Source organism: Mytilus edulis, chromosome 8, assembly GCF_963676685.1.
Source record: "Mytilus edulis chromosome 8, xbMytEdul2.2, whole genome shotgun sequence".
NCBI lineage: Eukaryota > Metazoa > Mollusca > Bivalvia > Mytilida > Mytilidae > Mytilus > Mytilus edulis.
In genome coordinates, this window is record NC_092351.1 from 67877784 (window position 1) to 67904008 (window position 26225).

The following is a 26225-nucleotide window of genomic DNA, read 5'->3' on the forward strand; positions in this document are numbered from 1 at the left end:
GGAAACTTTGTAACATTAGGCATCTATATAGTATGAAGCATCCAGGTCCTCTTCCTCATAAAATATAGAGCTTTTAAGAAGTTAGGAAATGCTATTGCCACCGCCGGATCACTATCCCTATGCGAGGTCCTAAAATGACACCTTGAAAATGCAAGGTACAATACAGGAGACTGGTAGAGCCTTTTGACATAATCAATTACTTTGCACATTTTTTCTCCATTTTATATGTTTCTAAATAAGATCTGGCAAATATGAGTACAGACTTGTAGTGGTGGAAACTTTCAATTCAAATGTGCATTGGAAAACGTAAATGGTGCAAGACAAATGTTTCAAATTTTAGTAGGTTTAAAGATAATGTTTTAAAATTTATAGTTTACCTCACTTGGAGTTATTCTTAATGGTACACGTTGTGTATGACTTGAATGGAAAAGGGGAACAGTGAGTGTATGGTGTATGGTATAAATGTGGGTATTTCATACCATCAAATGATTGTAAAAGTCAAACCTAAACTATTTTATAGCAAAATAAATTCAGCAAGTTTGCATTTAAATGAGGCTACAGATCAACAATCTGAACCCTGTGTCTCGTCTAAATATACAGGATTTAAAATATCATTCTTTTTCTCTTTAAATGCTATTTGTTGATCTAAAAGATAAGCTTTGGTCCAAGAAGTAAAATAAAAAATCAATATATTTTCAAAAGTTTAGTTCAGTCGTTACCTCTTAATCATAAACAAGCTCCTGTCAAAGTTTCATAATAATGAAAGTTTGACAAAGTAATTGAAATGAAACAAACAATAAACTTAGACTGTACTTAATTGTCAACTGTAAAAATAAGTTTATTTACCAGTAAAATACTTTAAAATGAAAGAAAAACAGTTTCAAATTGTTGATGCCGCCAATGATAGAAGCTAGGATCACTATGTCCTTCAATTTGACAGGCGAGAACAAAACTTAAGAATTAATTATTTATACACTTTATTTTTATCACAATCTTGCATGAATGTAAAAAACATAATATTTTTTTTCAGGCATTAGGGATTTTTACAGATTATATGACATATTTAAAAAAAATTAATAAAACAATATGTACATTTTTAAAAGATCTGATGTACTGATGGTCAACAGAAATATCTTTTCCTTAGAAATGTTCTGTTTTCTTTAAAAATAAAAAATATCAAACAGTCAGGTCTGAGAAAAGTTTTGTAAAGTTTTTGCAGCACACATCTTGCATGGAACTTTAGATGTTCAGTTCAGTACACATGAAATAATAATTACACACAAATAACTTGATACGTTATTAAGAGACTTCAACTTGTTTTTTTCTAAAGAAAGTCTTCTTCTGTTTAGCAGCTAGCTCCGCCTCGATTCGTTTCTTTTCTTCTTCAGCAGCTTTGGTTTGTATTTCTGCTACTTCATCTAGAAACTATAAAAAGTTAAAAATAGTTAACGTCTAGACAAAATAATTTTTAAATAATGTGTGAATTAAATATTTCATGCAATTTTTAAATTGCTTATAATGTTAACATACCAGTATACAGTACAGTGAAACCTGACTTAACCGAATCCTACATAAATCGAAAACCTGTCTAAACCAAACATGTTCTTAAGCACAGTCATATCAAATGAGTCTTGAACCTGATAAAACCTAACATCAGCAAATACTGTACACAATCTTTAGTCCCTGAGAGGTTCGTTTTAAACAGGTTTCACTATATAAATATCTTACTAAAATCACAAAAAACTACATTAATTGGGGATAAACAGAAGTACTAAAGCAAACAAGTTTCAAGTAGAGTTTTGATATACAAATTATTTGTTCTAAAAACTTGCTGCCATAAACAGCATCAAATACTAAGAGTTTTATTGTTCATCTGCAGATAGCAAGATCAATGCTATTTAACAAGATAAACAAACTGCAAGAAACATGAAACATTATTCCTATGTTCAGAAATATTAAAATAAAAACTATGCAGCTGAATGAACAAAGAACAATTATAGACCAGTGGTAGAAAGAATTATAGGTTTGAGGGGTGAGTAAAATTTGACTTTGTAAATTACTTCAATATATCTTTCATAATTCGAACACTGTACTACATGTATATAAACAAATATATTAAAATTCAAAACTTGTAACATATATATGTCTACATCGTTTTTCTTTTGTTTTACTCCCTCTCAGCATCTAACATGAGTTGTCTCCCATTTGTTGACAAAAGTAATTTTCTTGCAAGGTACTTATCAAATTAATACATTAATTTCAACTGATATTTATCAACAAAATGTTGTCAAAGGCAATCATAAATACAATTGATTTCTAAAACCAGATCTAGAGGGTTTAACAAAATTTATAAAAATTATTTAACAAATGGTATAGAAATGTTGAAGAATTAAAAACTGAATGAAAAGAGAAATTATTATTCATGGTTGTTGCTCAAGATAGAGAAAAACTCTTTTCAGGAGAACAAATACAATTCTTATATTACAACATTTACTAAACATGTGTTAACCAAATTTCTTAAATGTGTTCAATCATATTTTTAATTTTATTCAGAGCAACCTATCTGGTGTTGCAATATGTTAAATGTCACTAATAGAGAGTTGTTTCATCAATGCAATATACCAATTTCAACATTTAAGAACATTACTAAATGAAATTAAAAAAAATAATTGAACTGACAAGTTGCAAGAAAATTGGATTACACATGTATGGTCAATACAGTAAAATGAACGATTCTTTCATCAACTGACAACAATAAGTTAACAAATTAACAAAAAGGCAACTTTAAAACATAAATTGTGTTTGTCTGAACATCTTACCTTTACCTGACTTGATTAATTTAAGAACCTAAATAGTTATATTGAGAATCAGATTTAACACATGTACATTTTCTTGAGGGCCCACTGATATTAAGAATGGACCCTATGATCAATGCTCTTATAACACTTGGTATCAAAGAACAAGATAAGTATATTAGTACTATTCTTCTGATCAAAAAAGTTTTGTATATTAGATCTAAAGAAAGAACTCAAAATAATTCATCAATTAAGAGACAAAACAGTGCTACAGATTATGATGACCTCACACAACAGACAGTTACCAGTAAACTGAACCCACAACTGACAGTTACTAGTACACTGAACCCACAATAGACAGTTACCAGTATACTGAACCCAACATTGACAGTTAAGTAAACAAGACACACAACTGGCAGTTACCAATACATTATTTCCACAACTGACAGTTACCAGTATACTGAACCCACAACTGACAGTTACCAGTATACTGAACCCACAACTGACAGTTACCAGTATACTGTACCCAGAACTGACAGTTACCAGTACACTGAACTCACAACTGACAGTTACCAATACATTATATCCACAGCTGACAGTTACCAGTACACTGAACTCAAAACTGACCATTACCAGTACACTGAACCCACAACTGACAGCAACCATTACACTGAACCCACAACTGACAGTAACCATCACACTGAACCCACAACTGACAGTAACCATTACACAGAACCCACAACTGACAGTGACATTCAACTGAACCCACAACTGACAGTAACCATTACACTGAACCCACAGCTGACAGTTACCAGTACACTGAACCCACAACTGACAGTAACCAGTACACTGAACCCACAACTGACAGTAACCATTACACTGAACCTACAACTGACAGTTACCAGTACATTGAACTCACAAATGACCATTACCAGTACACTGAACCCACAACTGTCAGTAACCATTACACTGAACCCACAACTGACAGTAACCATTACACTGGACCCACAACTGACAGTAACCAGTACACTGAACCCACAGCTGACAGTTACCAGTACACTGAACTCACAACTGACAGTAATCATTACACTGGACCCACAACTGACAGTAACCAGTACACTGAACCCACAGCTGACAGTTACCAGTACACTGAACTCACAACTGACAGTAATCATTACACTGGACCCACAACTGACAGTAACCAGTACACTGAACCCACAGCTGACAGTTACCAGTACACTGAACTCACAACTGACAGTAACCATTACACTGAACCCACAACTGACAATAACCAATACACTGAACCCATAGCTGACAGTTACCAGTACACTGAACTCACAACTGACAGTAACCATTACACTGAACCCACAACTGACAATAACCAGTACACTGAACCCACAGCTGACAGTTATGTATACTGAACCCACAACTGACAGTTACCAGTACACTGAACTCACAACTAACAGTTCATCATCAGATTTAAGATAACTGAGTATGAATGTAACTACAAGTTGTCACAAATTAATGTTATTCTTTTTACCTTATTGTCATAACCAATAATACTGTTATAACCCTTACCTTTAACCCAAATCTAACCAATAACTAACCATGACATCAGCTTTAACACTTAAACCTAATCCCTAACCTAGCCCTAACTCTGAAACCTTACTCTAATGTAAATATCATAAAAAGATAGTTAAAATCTTATTTGTTTCAAGAACTTTCCCACTATACCAGTCAGTATCTGCAGTAAATAACTCTTACTTCTGGTTTCCGTTTGTCTTTCTTAACATCTATTGTCCAATCCATAAATAATTTGGCACCATGGGACTGTGCTATATCATTATTCTACAAAACAAAATAACTCTTTAATATGAAGCAAAGAGATATGAACATCAATATATTTATACACATGGTCACAGACATCAGTTTTTTTTAAATTTCAGATATTGTATTATTCTGTTTAAATCTTTCCAATTTTAATGTGATAAATAAAAATTATGTGTAAAATGAAATATTTTAATCCTATTCTAATCCTCATTAAATATATATTATTACATTGGTTGCAATGAATTACATTGATTTCCCAGTTAGATAAAAACCGATAATTTCACATGTGAAATAAACGTGGTTATTTCACTCTCTGACGTCATACAACAATAGGCGTTGTCAAGACGTCGATAACGTCGGATCAAAACAAATTGTCAATGCGTAGGAAAAAGATATAGTTCCTTACATTTTCTACATTAATTTCACAAAAAAAAGCCATTTGCCAATGTAATAAAAAGAATAACTAATCGCCGTATTTGAATATCAAAAATAAGACAACTTGTGACCGAACGCCGCTATGGATTAAACTCGTGCTGCGCACTCGTTTAATCCATGCGTCGTTCGGTCACGCGTTGTCTTATTTTTGATATTCAAATACGGCGATTAGTTATACTATAAATCATTATATACCATTCTCTTACTATAAAATGCTTTACCACTTATCCGATGGACATGCATATATATGTTACAGTAAATAGGTGAAATTAGGAATTACATGTAATTACTAAAATTTAGGAATTACATGTTATTCCCGATGCACTTAGTAAATACAAGTAATTCCTAGAACTGCCCAGTTATTAACAGTAATTACTAATTTTTAAATGATTTTTTACACCTATTTACTAACTGTTAAAACAATGTTGTAATATGGTCAACTGATAAAAAGTTATGGTAATACCTACTAGAAGATCAGTGAATACTCTTCGAAAGTAATCAACCTAAAATGTTCTTTTTAGTTATTGGTGCAAAGCTACGAAATATATAGCAAATTAGATATGATTTTTGTGTTGTTAAGTCATTAATTATAATGAAATTATAATTCACTTTTAGCAGGCAATCTCACTGGTTCTATTATGTTAAATATGCTGAGAAACATGGTTGATGAGTTGTGCACTTGCAAGTTAATAATTGGACCTCTTTGAATGTAAATTAATGTTAACTTGGAAATAACTAAGATCAGCTATAAGTAATATACGATAAAAGTATTATTTTACAAACTTTACTTCAAGATATTATCTTATGATCATAAACAAGCTTCTGTCCAAGTTTGGTGGAAACCCAGTCATAGTGAAAAGTTAATGTTAAATGGCATGAAAACTACAAACAAGTTCGTTATAACATGTATAATAAAATGCGGAAAAAAAAGGATTTTATATTTACATGATTTATTTACCTCTTAATATTTGTCTTATGATCATAAACAAGCTTCTTTTCAAGTTTGGTAGAAATCCAGGATAATTTAAAAAAGTTATCAAAATTTAGCCGCTGATGACGGAACATAGGTTGGTTCGCTATGTCTCGCGTTTATGCGATAAAAGTCACATGCATGCTCGACAAAAATGAAAATAATGTCAACAAAAGGGGTGAAATTTTAAGGTGACTTATTCAATCCACAAAAAGATTAGATTCATCACAAATGTCCGACAGCAGAAGTCATTGTTGTCGCTTTGACACATTCCTCATTTCCTTTCTCAATTTTATATTTTATAGTTGATAGATATAGGAAGATGTGGTATGAATGCAAATGAGAAAACTCTCAGTTCAAGTAACATATTTTTTTTTAAAGTAGACCATTGTATGTCAAGGTATGGCCTTCAATACTTAGCCTTAACTCACACCGAACAGCAAGCTATAAAAGTCTCCCAAAAATACTAGTGTAAAATCATTCAAATGGGAAAAAGAACAGTCCCCCTATATAAAAACGAGAAACTAGGAAAACTAATGAACTATTTAGAAAAAAGAATTAAACTTTTGTCATTGGGCAACTTGAAAAGCAAAATTAATATAAACAATAGACTCTCAAGATCCTGAATCGCTCACCTGGTTTTTTTTAACTCAATTTATTCATCAATCATGATTTATATTTTTGAGTTATAACGTATATCAGTGTTTGCTTTAAATTGCTTTTTATTTTATTTTTTTGTCATGTATGCTACAAAATGAATATATAAGTTATGTAGAAAATTATCAGATATAAACGAAATTTGAACTTGATCTGCAATTTGTCAACTTAATACCAATTCTGAAATCAATATTTACAAGCATAAGGGGTAAGTGTGGAGTTAATTTTCGAGTTCAATGACAACAACTCTGCACAAAATCATCATCCAGAAACAAAATTCCAACTTCATCTATAACTTGGGTGGATAAAACTTTTTACCAATTTTCAAATCAATATCACTTCAAACTTCCCACAAATGTCTGTCTAAATTTTGGATTGATATCTATGTCTTGCATGCTGATTTTTAGGGAGTTTCAAAACGTATTAAACCACCATTTTCCAGTTTCGATTCACAAACTCTAATGAGTATGCACTTTTGATGTGCCTTATATTCCTTAATCCTTAAGTATAAGCCCTAAAAATCCCTATCCCTTTACTTTCTTGTTTGGTATCTTGAATTATGTCTTTAATTTTAAAACAAAAAAATGAAGTCAGTAAATAGCTGTAAAAATGACAAAAATAATCAGTAAATACCAGTAATCACTGAATCAACTAGTAAATACATGTAATTACTAAATTGGCTAGTGATTACAGGTATTTACTGAAATGTTTAGTAATTACGTGTATTTCCTAATTTCACCTATTTACTGTTTTAAACATATATAGCAATCATCATATTTGTACTAATTATGTTTTATATATTCACAAAGTGGTATTGATTTTGACACATTTTAAAATCTGTTTACAAGAAAATCAAAACACATTCAGTGTTTATATATTTGAATAGAAATAATGACCAATAGATGAAGTGATCTATGATAAGTGAAAAAATTAAGCCCCATCCAGTTGCTTGTAGTAGTATCAAGTAATACCTTGGATGGTGGGATATAAAGAACAGGACATAATTATCTGGTGAATAGGATATCTCATTATTGGTATTTTATATTATGTCCATTGTCATTTATAGAAATGCTCATTGGTAATGGTGTAACTATATAGGTTTGTGTTTCATCCTTCTAGGAATCTTCTAGGTGTTAGATAATGGCTGAAGCAAAACTAAGGGACACTTAAGAGGCCGTGCCAATATGCATTGAGCTTCGTACTGTACAAACATGGAATGTGCAAAAATTTAGATTCAGTTTAAAATCCTCTTAATTGATTTGTTAAATAAAAAAAACCATGCTCGATACAAAAAAAATCTTTTCGATCACATCTTGTATCTTAGGAAAGTGTTTCCTTAGTTACGAGTCCAAAAAGCGTAACAAAATTAGACAAAAATCAACACATTTGCAGGCTACCTAGAGCAAAAGTGTGACTAGAAGTGTGTTTGTTGTTACAAGTTCAAAGTAAAGTAACAATTGCCAATCATATAAAACATTTTTATCAGTGATGATGTTTTTGTAATACGTTGCTATGGCAACTGGAAAATGCAAATGAATTTGAATTGGAAACATTAAGGAATAAGACCCAATTTGTATCATATGTATTCAAAAATCTGGACTATCAGTGATATGATGTATTATGTAATCCTAATATTAGATATCTATTTTGTTAATCAAAAAAATAAAACAGGGTAGACTTTTAAGAGAATTTTTTCAAAAATGCCTTTTTTTTCCTTTTTCTAAGTTTTTCTTAAGTCTGCCAGAAATGGTGTGTAGACTGAGATGACCTGGTGTCACCCAACTGCTGTTCTGCTATCATTATTACACTGTTTTTTTTCATGATGTAATTGTTTGTAGATGGAATATGCCAATTATTAAGTATTTGGGACTAATAAAGGTGGATTCAGGGTTTGAAAAAAAAGTGGGGGGGGGGGAGGGGGCATAATTTTTTTTGCTTGTCATATAGTCTTATAAGACTAAGATGTTTCTTATAATCAAGATTTTATGATTTTTATTTTTTTCACTTTCCACCTGAAGCTCTATGCTTATTGTCACAGCCTCTTACATAAATGTAATCTGACATTACAATCACTTTTTAGTTTGTGCTTGTTTTTATGTCATTTTGATAAACCAAATTAAATATTCAAGTTACCTTTAGTGTGTAAGAAATTATAAATATATATATATATAAATATAGGTACAAGAAGAATGTGTCCATAGGACAGGGATGCCCCACTTGCACTATCATTTTCTATGTTTAGTAGACCGTGAAATTGCGGTAAAAACTCTAATTTGGCATTAAAATTAGAAAGATCATATCATAGGGCATATGTGTACTAAGTTTCAAGGAGATTGGACTTCAACTTCATCAAAAACTACCTTGACCAAAAACTTTAACCTGAAATTTGCACTATCATTTTCTATGTTCAGCGAACCGTGACATTGGTGTCAAAACTCTAATTTGGCATTAAAATTAAAAAGATCATATCATAGGGCACATGTGTACTAAGTTTCAAGTTAATTGGACTTCAACTTCATCAAAAACTACCTTGACCAAAAACTTTAACCTGAAGCGGGACAGACGGACGTAGCAACGGACGCACAGATCAGAAAACATAATGCCCCTCTACTATTGTAGGTGGGGCATAAAAAGCCATCAGTAATACTTATAACAATAAAAGATTTATGCTAAGTATAATATGAAGCATTAAATATACCAATTCTTTGCTTTTTTTCTTCGATTCCGACATTTCTTGATTTTTAACTTCTTTAGGATCTAGTAACGGAATTTCAGCATCTCTTTTCTTCCATGATTTTGGATCTAAATACCAGGAGCCATATTTGAACTTTACCCATGTTGGCTGGTAGTTACCACTGTATTTCTGAAGACAAAAATATATACTAAAGTTACTTTTGGTTCGTTCAGTTAGCAACAATTAACAAATAAATATATACAAAGTACAAATTTTTAAACTGTTAGAAGTTCAATTTCTGTTTGATAAATTGACAATTAATCATTCTAATGTGGATTACATATAATTTCAAACTTATCAGTTTATTAAAATTTTATCTTTAAGGTTAAATAGACACACAGCTTCTCTCCTGTTCTAATCAAATATAAATGGAACTGTAAAAGAAAAGTGTTAAGCAAAATATTAAAGATCTACATAAGTCAACTTTTTATAACTGTTAATTGACTGCTTATAAGAGTTATTGCCATTGATACATGGTGTCTCATCTTCAGCAAAAAGTATCATAAATGTAAAAGCAAATATGTTTAGCACAATAAGATCTACACATTAGTCAACATGGCAAAATCTCCTAATTTGACATTAAAAGCAAGATGGTTTTTTTTTTCTATTTGTGCTGTTTTTCCATTAACTATATAATAATTTAATTTTGGATGTAACACGTCTTCTGATTGGCTGACGTTATTTTGTAATGAGCCCATAGACATAATTTAGTCATGTGACCTTGACGTCATCAACGTTTTTTCATGGTTTTCTACGGTTTAAAATGGAATTTAGAATTAAATTATAAGAAATGACTGTAATATTTTTTCTGTCTATTTGAAATAACATAAAAAATGTGGTGCACACTGTTAAATAACCCGCTACGCGCGTTATTCAGTGTGCACCAAATGTTTTATGTTATTTCTTCATAGACAGAAAAAATATTACAGTCATTCCTTAAATAAATCAAAACTGTTCTGCACAATAAGATCTACAAATCAGTAATTTGTAAAAAGGAACTATATATTACCCATTTTTCTGGAATTTTCTTTTCAGTTGGTATACTCTTTGTTGCCTGTTGTTGTTGTGCTACATTAGCTGTGGCTCGTAACTCTTGTGGAACATTGGTTAATTCTACTACATGTATAGGGACTGACAGGGCTGGTTTTGTTTCATAGCCACTGGCAAATAAACTGGTTATAGTTGACTCTTCCATATTGTTTTTGTTTGACTCTCCACCAAGATTTGCCACCCAATCACAAAATTCCTTTGTAACTTTTTTTATATGTTCACTCTGTAAGATAAATATGTACTTGTACTTGCATGTTTATTTTTCTACAAGCAGTCTAGTACAAGATGGAAAAAACTACTCAATTAATTCAAATGATCAAGAGTTAATTTTGACACTCATGAAGTCAATCTTTTAGAAACAATAGCAAATTATCAAATCTAATAATTGACCAAAAATTCTTTTGAATATAATTTAGGAAAAGTGAAAGGGAACATAATAAGTCTATTTCTATATTTAACAAACTTCCAAGTACTCAGATACAGGGGCAAAGAAGGCAGCCAACAATGCTGTGGTGGTATGGTGTTTTTACTACATTGAAGTTCTAAAGAATGAAATTATAAATTCTTCTCAACTGAGGTTGTAGGCTCACAAGAAAGTCTTACATTAAACAGTCATATTATTACCACACCTCAGCTTAATGCCCTCTCTGAAGATTTAAAGGTCTCTATTATTGATTCCTTCCTACACACAAAAAAAGTGTTCAACAATTAAGGTAGATGGGGTGTCTAAATTATAATCCATAGATTTTTTTAATATTTGCCAAAACGAAGTTTATATCATGCCTCTGGCCTTTGTTAGTCTTGTATTATTTTAATTTCAGTTTCTTGTGTACAATTTGGAAATTAGTATGGCGTTCATTATCACTGAACTAGTATATATTTGTTTAGGGGCCAGCTGAAGGACGCCTCCGGGTGCGGGAATTTCTCGCTACATTGAAGACCTGTTGGTGACCTTCTGCTGTTGTTTTTTTTTCTATGGTCGGGTTGTTGTCTCTTTGGCACATTCCCCATTACCATTCTCAATTTTATTTTTAAAAAAAAATTTAAAAAAAGAATGGATCACAGGGCTTATTTTCATGCTACAGATTGTTCAAAATTAACAGATTTTGTATAGATTATGCATGGAAACCCAAATTTTCTGCCATAAAACGAAAACTGCACCATAAAATTTTGAGATAAAATATGAGAATATAGCTTTAATAGTATGCTTTCAGATAAGAAAAAGAAAAAATGAGGTCACCAGACCCGTTTTTTTTGCTACATAATAAAATAGAAAAATTCCTAACACATTCTATCGTAAAATTACCTTTATCTGAATTATCTACCCTTACATTTGAGTTGCCTCCCCTTATGTGGCAAAAGTTTCTGTTTATTTGTAAAATTCAACCATAAACATGATAAAACATCTCATTTTCTATATTGAAAAATTCTTACACATGAATTACCTACTACTCTCAAAATTTGCACATTCTATCAAAGATCTAGACCTATGTTTTCTGGTATTTCAAAATCTTAGATGGAGGAAGACACCCTGTATCTACCTTAAAGACAAATCCCTCTATTGTTTATGCGCACATACCAGTGCAACGGTATTATGCCGTCAGCATAAAAAACGTTTATGAGAGTAATTCCTCTTTGATCCTAAGGAGAGAATGATAATCGTTTTGATATGTTGATTTGCCGAGAAGAAATTGAAATGAAATTATGTCTAAATAAATGTAAATCAAGTGTAGCAAAAACAAACAACAAAATAAATTATAGAATAAAAATATAGTCAACTTTACAGCAATCTAACGAAAACGAAAACACATATATAAATGATCATCAAGAAACAAAACCCAATCTGGATATTTGACAAGAATATAGGTTAATCAAATTATAATATGATACTCATTTCTGAGTTGCAAACCTTGTGTCTAATTCTATTGTCAATGTTCTTTGATAATTAAATATGTTTAAACATATAGTAGGTTTTTATTTGTATTTATATTTCCCCAAACCATTAAGACAGTACATAAATCATCAATCATGTCATCAAAATTCAATGTATCTATAGCAATAGGTACAATTCGTACATATATATGGATAGTGCATACTGCACTAACGTATTTTGAATGTGTAAGGCTCTTACATGTTTACAAGCATATAATAAAAGATTTAGCATAAACGCCAACAATGCATACGTGTAAAATAGAGTACATATATAGAAGTTCATATATATGGACTTCTAACACTACAGTTTTTTTTTTATTTCATCCGTCTGATCTGATTTGTTGAGTTTTGAACACTTGTGAAATGGAACTACGATATATTTTAATTTAGGTAACAGATGCGTAATGTTTTGGATAAAAAACATAAATTATGTTTGTGAGTTGGATGGAGAGTTGTCTCATTGGCACACATTCCACATATTCTCTCTGTTTAATAGTTGGCAGAACAAAGAATTAAATAGGAATACATATTAACAAGCAAATCATTTAGCAGGTAGGACTAGGTTCCAATGATAATCACGGTAACACAGCTGAATGAATATACTTCTAGCAACCTGATGACCCTTACAAGTGATTGGGGAATAGAAATATGGTCACTTGTTTTCTTCCGACTGGCAGTAACACGTTTGCCAAAGTGGAGCTTCCATTTAGCTGTGCGAGATGTATCAAGTACAAAGCGTTGGTCAATTTTTATTAAACTTGATTGTTTTATAGATAATTTCACAATAAAAAAGGGGGGAAATTTATTATAGCAATTTATCGTTATTAATTTCCACTCGGAAAAGGGTGATATCAATAATATAGTTTTTACTAACAACAAGGTTACCAAAAACACAAATTTTTATGGGTTACAGACTTTTCATAAAATATTACACTGTTATTGACTAAAATTCATGATTTCCAAATTCCACGAAAATGATGACATTTTAAATCGAAAACGAGGTTGCTGACCCCATTTTTTATTTGCTTATTTTAAAGCTTTTACCTAACCTAAAGTAAAAATAAAATATAAAGAAGATATTATTGGTAGATCTGAATAGAAGGATTTTTATTTAAGTGCTTTTTACTTGTTCCTTATAACTACTTTTTCTATGGATGTTTTAAATAAATTACTTGCTTTTGATGGTCCTTTTAATTTGGTTGACAGTTTTGATTTTTCGACTCTCTACACTACACTTTCACACAATCTTTATATAAAAGAAAGGATTTTCTGTTTAATCAAATGGTTGTTTGAAAAATCTAATTGCAAATCTATTTGAACTAGCAGCCATCAATCACTGGTTTATGACACTCAATTTGAATGTCTCTATCTGTAATAATATTGTTCAAATTACAACAACATAAAAAAACATGTTTAACCTGTGTTTCTGCTTGTGTTGACTTCACATCACCAGGTTTCTTTTTGTCTTTTTTGTCTTTCCATCTATATGGATGTCGAGGTATTTTTTCCCCACTAAAATGAAATTTTGTGTAAAACTGTAAATTGTGTTACTTTGGATGTAGCTTTATTTTGGTTTATTGAAAGTGCCAAACTTAAACACACAAAAATTAAGCTGTAAAGATGAGTCATACTAAATTGTACATGTTTTTAAGATTTATCTTTGGTCTACATGTATGAAGACAAAATAAAAAATTAAAAAATCTTCTCCTTACAGTCAATAGTTTAATAAATGTCTTGAATTATTTCACAAAACAATTCCATAGTTTTCCAAAAAGATACTGAGCATTTGACAACCAAATCAGAATTGCTGCCCAAATGATTTTTGATTCTCCAAGAAATATATATCATTACAGAAATACATCAATATTTAAAAAATCATTTAAATTTCACGAACTTGTTGATAAACCATAATAATGTGTCTACAATAATTTAAATAGTTAGTTACTTGGAAAAGGATTAAAATTAAGTTACGCTGTTGGTTCTACTCATTGATGAAGGGTGTATTGTGAACTTAATTGCTTACATCAATGTTAATAACCCACTCAGGTTGTGCAAATTTCATTTTTTTGTAAGCCAATTGGATTTTTAATATGATTTGAAAATATAGATTTTATTTTCAAAAACACTCAGAAAATGAAAAATATGTATTTTCGAAAGTTTGCTTCAGACATTTATCAATGAAGGTTTGATAAAGTAAATTTTAAAATATTTTAATGTTTGTTGTTACTTAGCTTTCATCTAGGTTACTTCTCAGGTAAAAAACCCAACTTTTCAGACTTGGTCCAATTAACAATATTCAGCTGAATATCAGGTATCTTATTCTAACCATATAAATATTCCTGTGTCAGTTAAAATTAAGCAAACCAATAACAAATGTCTCTGCGAACATTTGTAAAAAAATAAACCCTACAGTGAAGTCTGGAAATTAGTCTCAATCAAATCATTGCTATAGCTTTTATTTTTAATTTATTCTTAGTAAACATATAATAAGGAGTTTACCCAAAGTTTTCCATTTCTTTTTCTTTTTCTTTCTCCTCTTTCACAGATTTATCATCTTCCTCATCAATGTCTGATTTCCTTTCTTCCTCATTTTCCTCTACAATTTCTTCATCATATTCATCTCGTTCTGATCCTTCCTCTGACATCATATTTATTTCTGGATCTAACAGATCTACGATCATATCAAACAACTAGAAAAGAAACAAAGTAGGTATCATTCAAAGGATAAATGTAATGCATTTTAATTTACATTCTGTTAACAAAGTAAAAGAACTTTACTTGCTATATTTTATGTAGACCTTATTAAATAGAGGTTTACATTTGTGTAGTATTCATTTAAAACAATCAAAGAAATTACATTTAAAACAGAATTAAATCAGGACCTTAGATGTCAGTGAGATGTATTAAAGCTTGTGTGCAGAATTTGTCCAAGGTGGTACAACTGAGATATAATCAGATACACAATGTATACTAAAATAACAAAACATCTTTGATTAAAAAGTTAAAGTCATAAGAAACGAGTGACTGGTGAAAAATAATGTTTATCCAATTCTTGAACCAATGCATGTATATGTTCCAGACCGTATGAGTATTTGGACCGTACGCGTACGGTCTGGACCGTATGCATACTTTTTCAAAATACTCATACGGTCGGACCGTACGCTTACGGTCCGACTAATATTAAAAAGTTGGTCAAGTTTATTAGTTACAAATGCATAAAGCAGATCAACATAACTTAACTATCAAATTAATCTAAAAAAGTTCAATTGTAATTGAAACAAAAACTTTATATTTTAACTTTTTTTAAATTCACGCTAATTAAATCTGTTAGTCTCTTGTATTAAGCATGTCGATCAGTAATACATTCATTGAATTATGATCACTGAAATTGAAGATATCGGAAGTAAACATAATGTTGGAGGTCAATTGTTTTAGAATATTTAGCAAATTTACCAAAAAATGCAAATGCAAAGGAACATGCATGAACTGCATACATGAAAATGTAAAAAATATTACGTTACTTGAATTGTGTCACCTTGGGCGAGAGTACCAAAATGGGATTCAGATATAAAATTAAACAAATACTTAATTTCAATTGTTCGTTTGTTCATTTTATCTATCTAATTGTAATAAATTATCAATAACAATTTGTAAAACTAAAAATAAAGATTGTAATAAATGCTTACAAGTTTCAATTTTACCCATATGATCAAATAACCTGTATGGTCAGCTCGTACTGGACCGTACGCGTATACTCATACGGTCCGACCGTACGCGTATGGTCGGACCGTACGAGTATACGTATACAGTCCGGACCGTACGCGTACGGTCCAAATACTCATATGGTCTGGAACATATATATATCATAAACTTAATCCTCTGTGCACGATTTTATCATTTTTTACACAAATAATTACAGTATAATCGTCAATTTTTTTCCCTCTGTCTGTTGTGATTTAACAAATATGGCTACTCATTAAATGCTGTGTTTTGAAGCCCAAGTTTACCGATTGTCACCTTATAGTAAATAATCAACAAAAATCATGGGTATTTAGCAAGTGTTTAACATATACAATCAGGTAATTGTTTATTTTAATGACAGATTCATGCGTATTGCTATCACCAGAATTTTACGAGGAGGGTCACGCTTAGGTCACTATGCATAAGGAAAATATGTCGGTGAATTGCTTCCTGGCAGCAAGCAATTAAAAATAAGTAAACTTCTTCTAAATGTGGACAAATTAAAGAAGTTTCCTCAGAAAAAAGTATAGTACTCTCAAATCGTATTTTCTTGTTAATTCGACCTGTTGATACTGTTTATAATGCTTTTTTGTTATTTTTTATTTATATGGATCTTGTCTGTACACCAGCTTTCATTATTTGTAATATCTTCAATTTTTCACTTATTCTTACATCATTTGTTAAAGTGAACATTGATTGGTTAAATATTTCTCAGTCATGTCCTGTGTTTGAATTTGTTTGTTAGCTTTTTGGTCATGAATGTTTGTCTCTAATATTTAATTAACTGTGCATTTGTATTCAGATATCGCAGATCAAATTTATTCGTTCATTGTTTAATCATACTTTTTGATTGAGTTAAGTCTGCCAATTGATATTTTATCGTATGTTTTTCTTTGTTGTGATGTTATGCTATTGTTTCAGAAAAAGGGAGAAGGTTTGGATCCATTAAAACGTTTAATCCCGCTGCAAATGTTTGCACCTGTCCTAAGTCAGGAATCTGATGTACAGTAGTTGTCGTTTGTTTATTTAATATATACGTGTTTCTCGTTTCTCGTTTTGTTTATATAGATTAGACCGTTGGTTTTCCCGTTTGAATGGTTTTACACTAGTAATTTTGGGGCCCTTTATAGCTTGTTGTTCGGTGTGAGCCAAGGCTCCGTGTTGAAGGCCGTACTTTAACCTATAATGGTTTACTTTTTAAATTGTTATTTGTATGGAGAGTTGTCTCATTGGCACTCACACCACATCTTCCTATATCTATATATACATAAGTTGTATAATGAAAACTATCCATTTAGTTTTAAAAAACATATGCATATTTTTTTTTTATTTCAGGTTTCATATGACTTTAAGCAACATTACATATACATGTAGTACAATTTACAGATTAAAAAACAATATAACTTAACCATATAACACTTAAGTTGTTACCTTTTATGGTGTTTTGGAATTTTCTTAATATTTGAAAAGATGTTGCTAAACTTCATATGCCTGATTTTTGGGCATGTTCATATCCTAACATGGATCATTTTTTCGACATCAGTCATCAACATTTTAAATATAAACTGTTATCATTGGAAAAGTTATATCAATTTCTTCCCTTCCAGCAGTCCAGGACAAAGAATCCTCTACTTTGACAAATATAAAACAATAATTATGGTGGTAGAATAGTCACCAAGAGGATTAGGGAGGAAATAAACACTTACATCTGGAGGACAGTTTTCCTCAAAATGTGGATAAAGAGCCAGTGGATGCTGTGTTAGTCCAAACTCCACTTCATCAATGTGATCTCTCATTTGTTGTTGTAATGGAGTCTGTCTTGAGTAACATATTTGATGTTTTGTAAACCTTTTCTTTGCTGCTGGCTGTTTTACAGAACTTAAATTCTCACCGCTACCTTTTATGTTTGGCCCTGGTCCTTTAGAACCCTAAAAAATCAAATGTCATCTATTATCAAGTAGAGAACACTTTCCCTTCATCAGAGCAACATTTATAAGCAGTGTTGCAATAAACACATTTCAAAACAGGAAAAAAACACTTAAAAATAAGGATGAACAGTTTTACTTCCAAAGAACAAAATGTTAATTTTTTCCTTTAAATTTTCTTCATAAAAGATAAGACTAATACAGCAGCTGTAGCTGTGTCTTGCTGCTTACAACTGAATGTGGAAAATCTATACTAGAGCATAGCTGGAGCATAGCTGGAGCATAGCTGATCATTCAAAACTTTGAAGAACATTTCTGTTTTACAATGAATATTGCAAACTATTAGAAAACAGGAAGTGGTAATCATAAAAATGGCTAAAACTCAACATTATAAATCTACAGACTAAATATTAAAATCATCCCCATCTATAATTTGACAAACACGTTTTCCTTCCATGATGATTGAGTGTCAGAGTTCGCGAAAAGTGGTGGTCCTCAGGATGTCTGATTGAAACACAAAATTAAAATCCTGGTATCTATGGTGAGTTTATTTACCTTGAGGATGATATCTCCTTCCACAGGTGGTGGATAGAGTTATTTAAAGCCCGCATGATTTACCTTGAGGATGAAATATCCTTCCATAGGCAGGGATGGGGTTGATTACTTTGAAATACATGTAATTGATTAAATTACAATTACTTTGCTTATAAAATATAATCAATTACAATTACACCTTATTTCAAATGTAATTGATTACATAAGATTACTTTTCTTTAAAGTAATCATGATTACTTGTGATTACTTATGATTACATTGTATATTGCAATATTAAAGAATTCCTTATAACTTAAATCCTCACAAAAAAGCTAATTTTGGTGATTTTTTTTAAAGCCATAATTTATTAATCTTATTTAAAAGAATTTAGACAACCAAGTACTGTGTACCATGTGTAATTTGATTACAAAGCTATAGACGAGTGTCCTTTCTCTATGTAACAGATATAACTTTGTTTTTTTTCTACAAATTTTAAACACCTGCCCAATTCACAAAAAAACCTGGACAAATAATGAAAAGCGGGCGTATGACATTTGCGTCGATTTTGAAAATATTCATTCTTTCATTTGCGCTGATTTCATTTTTTCATTTGCGCCGATTTTATATTTGCTCCTAATTAGATTTACAGGTACGTTAATACTTGTACATGTACTATACTATATAATACCATTGGTAAAATCTGGTTATAAATCTTGTTCATTTATGTTAATTTTGATTCATATTGTTCTGGAACTTCGTTGCAACACGATGGACATATTGCACACTGAAACGAGCCAAAGAGGGCCATACATATTGAAAGGTTAGTGTCCTGAAACATAACAACATATCCTACAAATGTACCATAAAATCGTGTAAAGCCAGAGAGTCACCACGGATTCTATTGTCAAACCACAGAACGAGCATAATCATGTGGCAGATGCCCGAAAGACAGAGGCTAAAGAACTATGGGTACGGTCAAGGAATAAGTCTGGAGATGTATCTTGTAGGCTTTCTTCCACCTCCCCATGGTGATTCATTAAATTTGTACAAGTGGCTAACGGAAGAGGTCTATAATGATAAATGAAAAATAACATGACTTGGATGGAGAGTTCTCTCATTGGCACTCATACCAAATCTTCTTATATCTATTCACCTGTAATTTACCTTTAAAAAAAATTGGCGCAAATGAAAGAAAAAATCGGCGCAAATGAAATGCAGATCGTCGCAATGCAAAACGCTGGAAAAATCAATTAAGTATTGTTTTATTGTCTGTGAGGACATAATTGACACATCCATAAATGTTGTTACAGGTATTAATCACTAATTTCATTTTTTTAACAAACAATAGGTGAGCTTGGGTATTAAAATTTTATTGCCTTAATTGCAAAATCAATAAAGTTATAAGTGGTTAATTGTCATAATTTGTTTGAAAATTTTGAATACATATATATCATAATATTTATGGAAAACAAAATTTATTAAAATTGTCCAAAAATGAAATATGATTTTAAATTCCATTTTGAATTAAAAGGGTTCATGCATTTATGTATGTCGACCTTCACAGTCAAATTGGAACTAAATATTTTCTGCTTTTGAATTTCATTTTAGTTTTATAAAAATATTGGGCATACTTATATGAAATTGGAGTTCAGAGGCGGATTAAGGTCATTTAAGGAGGGGCAGGGGGCCCGGGCCCCCCGGTTTTGGGAAAAAATTTGGTTGCTTATATAGGGAATCATTGAAGCATGACTGGAGCGGGCCCCCTCTTAGGTCAGTCAGTGGGCCCCCACTTATGTAAATTTCTGGATCCGCCACTGCAGTTAATATCAGAAGTGTACAATCAATGAACAAAAATGCTTTCAAGACATACTCTTATATCATAAGAGCTCAATCTCACAAACACTTGAAAGAAAATTCCTTTAGTAAACTGTTAACAAAATAAAACACTTGGTTATACAAAACTTGTTATAGATGATACTATTTATCACATTAAACAAAGTCCCATCATAGTGAATACTAGTTTCATGATTTTTTTATTCATGCTTTACATTTTCATATTGTCTATCATATACTACTTTCCTATATACCAGTATACAAGATTTGTAATCAGCAAGTAATCATATGAATGCAATCTTTAAGTAATCTAAAAGTAATCATGATTACACCTGTTTATGGCAATGTAATCGATTACATTACAATTACTTGTAATCAGAAATGGCATGATTACTGATTACATAGGATTACACTGCAAAGGTAATCGATTACAGCTGATTGCGATTACTGATTACGATTACCCCATGCCTGTCCACAGGTGGTGGATAGTTATTTAAAGCCGGATTTACCTTGAGGATTATGTCTCCTTCCACAGGTGGTGGATAGCCATCTCTAAAGTCATCCAGCCCATCTTTAACAAATAACCAGTTTTTGCCCACAAGATGTTTAGATGTATCTGTTGGCTTTAATGACTTTATAAACTTTGTCTGTAATCTTTCTTTATACCTATTAAAACAGTAATAACATTTTAGCATGGACATAATTCACATATAACATTTTTGAGAGAGAGAGAGAGAGAATTTTTGGTCTAAGTGCATGAAGAATATGAGAATATGAGTTAGCAGATGTGAAAGAGGTTTTAAAAATTAATTCATTTATTCATTTTTTTACCGATAACAATCTCACAGTTCATAATGCATACTTATATAGGTGGCACTACTCTAAAGTTTGTTGGAGTCACCAATTTGTCCAATGTTTTACTCTTTGTAGCTTATTGCTTAAGTTTTCTATATCATCAATATTCTGACTATATTTCTGATACCTAATGTACAAAGTGTAGAATAAACCATTGCTACACATTTTCAAGTTATGTTTTTCCAAACTCATTAGAAGGAATTTTAAAATGACATATAATAAATGTCTTTTTAATTGCAATTGATAAAGCAAAAGGAAAAGTAGGAAGTGATTACCTGTAATAATGCCCTGCAAATTTTGCGATGCCTGCAATATATACACATACCTGCTTGAAGGGAAGTCAAAGACTTCTGAAAAAGGTGCATTCATTTAGCAATAACTTTTTATTACTTTGAAGTATAAGATAGAGTGTTGCTATAAAAGTGTGTAAATTAAGAAGTAAGAACTGTTAGGTATTACCCTCTAGAGATTGGTGTGTCACACCTGAAAAAAAAAAGTAAGAAAGATTGAAAGAAACAAATTACAAGAGTATATTAGAGAAAAAAAATTCTCCACCTAAAAGTTTAGAAAAAGAAGCTATAAGAAAGAAGTGGAATTTATTTGTGTCACATGAGAAATGAATAGTGTTACAACAAAGTAAAGAGAAAATCTTAAAGATTTGAAAATATTCAGACACATATATATGAAAAGTAAGAACTAGTGAATGATGTAATTAAAGTAAAGTATTTCTTCTAGTAGACCACATGTGTAGGTTCCATCAAGGTATTGAGACTAGATTTTATAGAGCCATGCTCATATAAGACAGCAAGTCACTTAGTCAGACAAAGAACATGCAATTGCAGAGGCTTGCTCATCATGTACATGTAAGATAGCTATATTTTAGTCGGACAAAGAACATATATAATTGTAGAGCCTTCCTCATGTAAGATAGTTAGTCAGACAGAGAACATATATTGTACAATGGTAGAGCATCACTCATGTAAGGCAGCTAGTCAGACAAAGAACGTGCAATTGTAGAGCCTTCCTCATGTAAGATAGTTAGTCGGACAGAGAACATACAATCATAGAGCCTTGTTCATGTACGGCAGCTAGTAAAGACAAAGAACATACATTGTACATGTACAATGGTAGAGCATCACTCATGTAAGGCAGCTAGTCAGACAAAGAACGCGCAATTGTAGAGCCTTCCTCATGTAAGATAGTTAGTCAGACAGAGAACATATATTGTACAATGGTAGAGCATCACTCATGTAAGGCAGCTAGTCAGACAAAGAACGTGCAATTGTAGAGCCTTCCTCATGTAAGATAGTTAGTCAGACAGAGAACATATATTGTACAATGGTAGAGCATCACTCATGTAAGGCAGCTAGTCAGACAAAGAACGTGCAATTGTAGAGCCTTCCTCATGTAAGATAGTTAGTCAGACAGAGAACATACAATCATAGAGCCTTATTCATGTATGGCAGCTAGTAAAGACAAAGAACATACATTGTACATGTACAATGGTAGAGCATCACTCATGTAAGATAGCAAATCAGACAAAGAACATACAATTGCTGAGTCTTGCTCATGTACAAAATGTAAGATAATTAGTCGGACAAAGAATATACAATGGTAGAACCTTGCTCATGTAAGAAATTAGTCAGACAAAGAATATACAATGGTAGAACCTTGCTCAATCATGTAAGGCAGCTCCTTTTTCGAAATCTACAAGGGTGTCTTTAACATGCAAGAGATATTGCATTCTCTTAAAATGGGTCAGCCATTTGTCCTCGTCTTCTGACAGACTATCATTGTTTCTCAAGACCATTCTTGCAAATGGTGTCAAGGGAGAGCCGAAAAAAAACCAACTGAAATGTTCTCCCTGAAAAGGCAGATCAAACCCGGAACATTTAATTGTTTGTAGCTTGATGCATTAACCACTCAACCACAGCTCTTAAGATTAGATTGTTAGTCAATGTTAGGTAATGATATTTTGCAGATGTTACTGATTCAAGAATGTGGTTGTGAAGGATGTACATTTAATTATGCCAGTAAGTATTTTTCATTTGTGAGATAATGTAGTAAGATCGATACATGTACATTTATCAGAGTGAAATGACTACCAACACACTGCTGAGTTTAATTCAACTTGTAATTTATGGCAATCAAGATGATTATCTTGTGTTATATTTCTCTGTCAATAAAGTGAGTTCATAAAGGAGGCAACTATGTGAAATTTTTTTTTATTTTGTATTCAATTTTTCTATGTGTAGTTTAAATGTTTTAATTTGCTACATACATGTAATTATGTTCACTCAGAGAACAATGGGGATAAGATTTAAATGCAAAAATCACTGAAGAACAGTTGATTTATAAATATCAAATAACTTCTTCTTCCAGGTAAGAAACTGGATTCAAAACTGAATGTTATTGGTTCTGCGCAACGTTAACTTAAATTTCAAATTCAACAGATAACATCATTTTGGCATTTTCCTACATATTTAATAAACTATTGTCTTCCTTTGTTTATGCATAGGGCCATAAGTACAGATGTTAAATATGATTGACATTTTCCTTTAAAGTGTTGTCAATTGTTTAATTTTGGCTCATTAATTCGTGAGCTGTATTCTGAACCGTCAACCTCTTTAACAATTATTATGGAACTACCAAATGATTTGAAAGCGCTTTTAGCCACGATGAAGTTCGAAGGAAAAGAACCTGAGTGGAAATTTACTGCCAGTTCTGTCCATGTTACAGTCCAACTCACCTGGATCAAGGCTAAAGACCAGGACACTACATCCAGGAAACCTAAGCCAGCCCTTGAAAGGAAACACAAGCCTCAATCTACCAGGAGACAAAATGCTGAGCGTTTCACCCAGAGGATGGACTCCAAAAAAGCTGTTGCTTCTGCTGCAACCCCTGAACCTACCACCAGTACAAACGTAAATGACATCTGTCAGACGCAAGCCAGGGATACAGTTATTGGTATAACAATTACACCAACAAAATATGGTGGAGAACCAAAGGGACTCAACATCAAGACGGACACTGTCACTAGTCCGTACAACTCCCAGAAGGCATGCCATTGCCGGTACTTCTATACTCCAACCAAACCTAGAAGTAAGCGTTGTAGGATAGATTTCACAGAAGGTTTTGACATTGATGGCCCTTACCTAATTCGTACACCATCACATACATCGCCAATATCATTGCCAGATCCAGAGGCCATTTGAACTGCCTTCGCCCTACTAGAACGGCCAGACACTCCGTACCAACCTCAACCACCAGGTTGGAGCAAGATGAAAGGGAAAAGAACAGCAGATTCAACACTGCAAGAATATAGGTTATTGTAGTCCGCAATATCTTTTCAGATAGCCGGACGTTAAAACCCAACATCATCATCAATTTTGGTTCAGTGTAGCATTGTTCTGAGTAACAAATTATTTTACACTTGCTGAAGTACACAAAAATCAAATATTTCTACATCTTTTTCCGTTTAAATTTAACTGACACATTCAGGACACAATTGTCAATTCAGTGAATGTTTACATAATACATATACCAATTTCTGAGGATACAATTATTTTTCAAAAATACTTGAAGGAACTGAAACAACCTTTCCTGTAAATTGTAATGTTTATCGTAAACACGTTTTTGTACAGGCAATAGAAGAACATTTGTCAACATTCCAGCCAACGTGTACATGTATACAAGCCTTAACTGGATTCTACACCTTCCAATACAAATACAGAATATTGTATGAATGTCATACAAATTACAAAAGCCAAAATGAAGATCAACTTATCCAAATGTAACGGCGACCCTATGTTTTAGAACAGTATTATGTCCCTTTAAAATTGACTGTTGTAAAATTAACATTTATATATAATTTTAAATTACTATTGTTAATATGAATTATTGATAAAAATTGTTGTTTCACATGTCAATATACAAAATGTATTTAGTAACATTATTGTCATGATTGTGTTATATTTCATTGAATTTATTCTCAAATTTTGTTGAATTTGCAACTTATAATTTAGTTTTAGAGTGTTTATATTTGAATAGTATTTGTTAAATAATTGCTAAGATAAATAATTGTACTGGGCTTGTTTTCATAAGCCACTTTGGTTGATATAACAACCTCTCATTTTAGCTTTTATTTAAGAGATTACTGGTCTTACACAGACCTCAGTCACCGTCTACAAGAAAGGTCTACCACAGACCTCAGTCACAGTCTTCATGAATGGTCTAGCACAGACTTCGCTGAAAGCTGGTCTTGCACAGACCTTGCTCACTGTGTACACCAAAGGTGTTGTCTACACGAAAGGCGTTGTCTACACGAAAGGTGTAATGCATTTCACTGCATCTAGACGCAATGTCGCTATTGAAACCTGATTTTATTGTGAATACTGTATATAGCCTTAGGGGACTAGATATGTAATGTCACCATGCGTAGTACCGCAGAGTTTAAACGTTTCATTCAAGGAACCCAACTCTTAGTTATATGGAAGAAGAAGAAGAAGAACTTTAAAACCCCTCCGGTTACACAAATAAAACATTACCATTCTTGTGGTCTGATTTTCTTGTCTGTAACGGTTTTCACGAGTGCAAGATCATATTTTTTTTCAGCCATCTAAAACTAATTATGGTATATTTTCAAAAATACGATTAAAAATAATCATTTATCAACAGCATAGTTGTTGCTATAGAACTACTTCCGGTTTCCGTATCGGAACGTTCTAAAAAACGTAACGAATCCCGGTAAGGATACAGAGTGCTATGAACCTCTGGTGTTATTTCGCTCTTATCTACACCACAGTGTGGGAACGGAACTGTACAGTTTTATGATGTTTTGGTCATTCGGGAGACTGTCAAGCGGGCCTCCGACATACCAAGGATTTGTAAAGTAAGTATCTTACTATACAAATCCTTGGACATGCGTAACAATA

General features: G+C 31.9%; 1 protein-coding gene across 5 annotated transcripts; it reads right to left on the reverse strand.

The window, feature by feature from the left end:
* Nucleotides 1–960: 960 nt before the first annotated feature.
* On the reverse strand, nucleotides 961–26012 carry LOC139486124 (protein FAM47E-like). 5 transcript variants are annotated; one of them, XM_071270840.1, is made up of 11 exons: nucleotides 25839–26010; nucleotides 21751–21774; nucleotides 20946–21102; nucleotides 17851–18072; nucleotides 14903–15093; nucleotides 13822–13915; nucleotides 10431–10694; nucleotides 9386–9550; nucleotides 4560–4643; nucleotides 2820–2847; nucleotides 1285–1425 (listed from the first exon to the last, which is right to left on the reverse strand). In XM_071270840.1, the coding sequence occupies exons 1-11, from the start codon at nucleotides 25907–25909 to the stop codon at nucleotides 1415–1417; spliced, it is 1311 nt and encodes a 436-aa protein (XP_071126941.1). In that variant the 5' UTR covers nucleotides 25910–26010; the 3' UTR covers nucleotides 1285–1414. The 5 variants fall into 5 exon arrangements, with proteins under 5 accessions (XP_071126942.1, XP_071126937.1, XP_071126939.1 ...); XM_071270841.1 differs by lacking the exon at nucleotides 21751–21774 and having other exon boundaries at nucleotides 961–1425; nucleotides 25839–26011; XM_071270836.1 differs by lacking the exon at nucleotides 2820–2847 and having other exon boundaries at nucleotides 961–1425; nucleotides 25839–26009.
* Nucleotides 26013–26225: the final 213 nt, after the last annotated feature.

Excerpts from the sequence above, each read along its gene's own strand:
- LOC139486124 (XM_071270836.1), bottom strand. The coding sequence starts at position 25,909 with ATGGCTGAAAAAAAATATGATCTTGCACTCGTGAAAACCGTTACAGAC. Across the intron at positions 21,103-21,750 it reads GACACACCAATCTCTAGAGG|GTATAAAGAAAGATTACAGA; the intron begins GTAATACCTAAC and ends CTGTTTTAATAG. Across the intron at positions 18,073-20,945 it reads AAGGAGACATAATCCTCAAG|GGTTCTAAAGGACCAGGGCC; the intron begins GTAAATCCGGCT and ends TTGATTTTTTAG.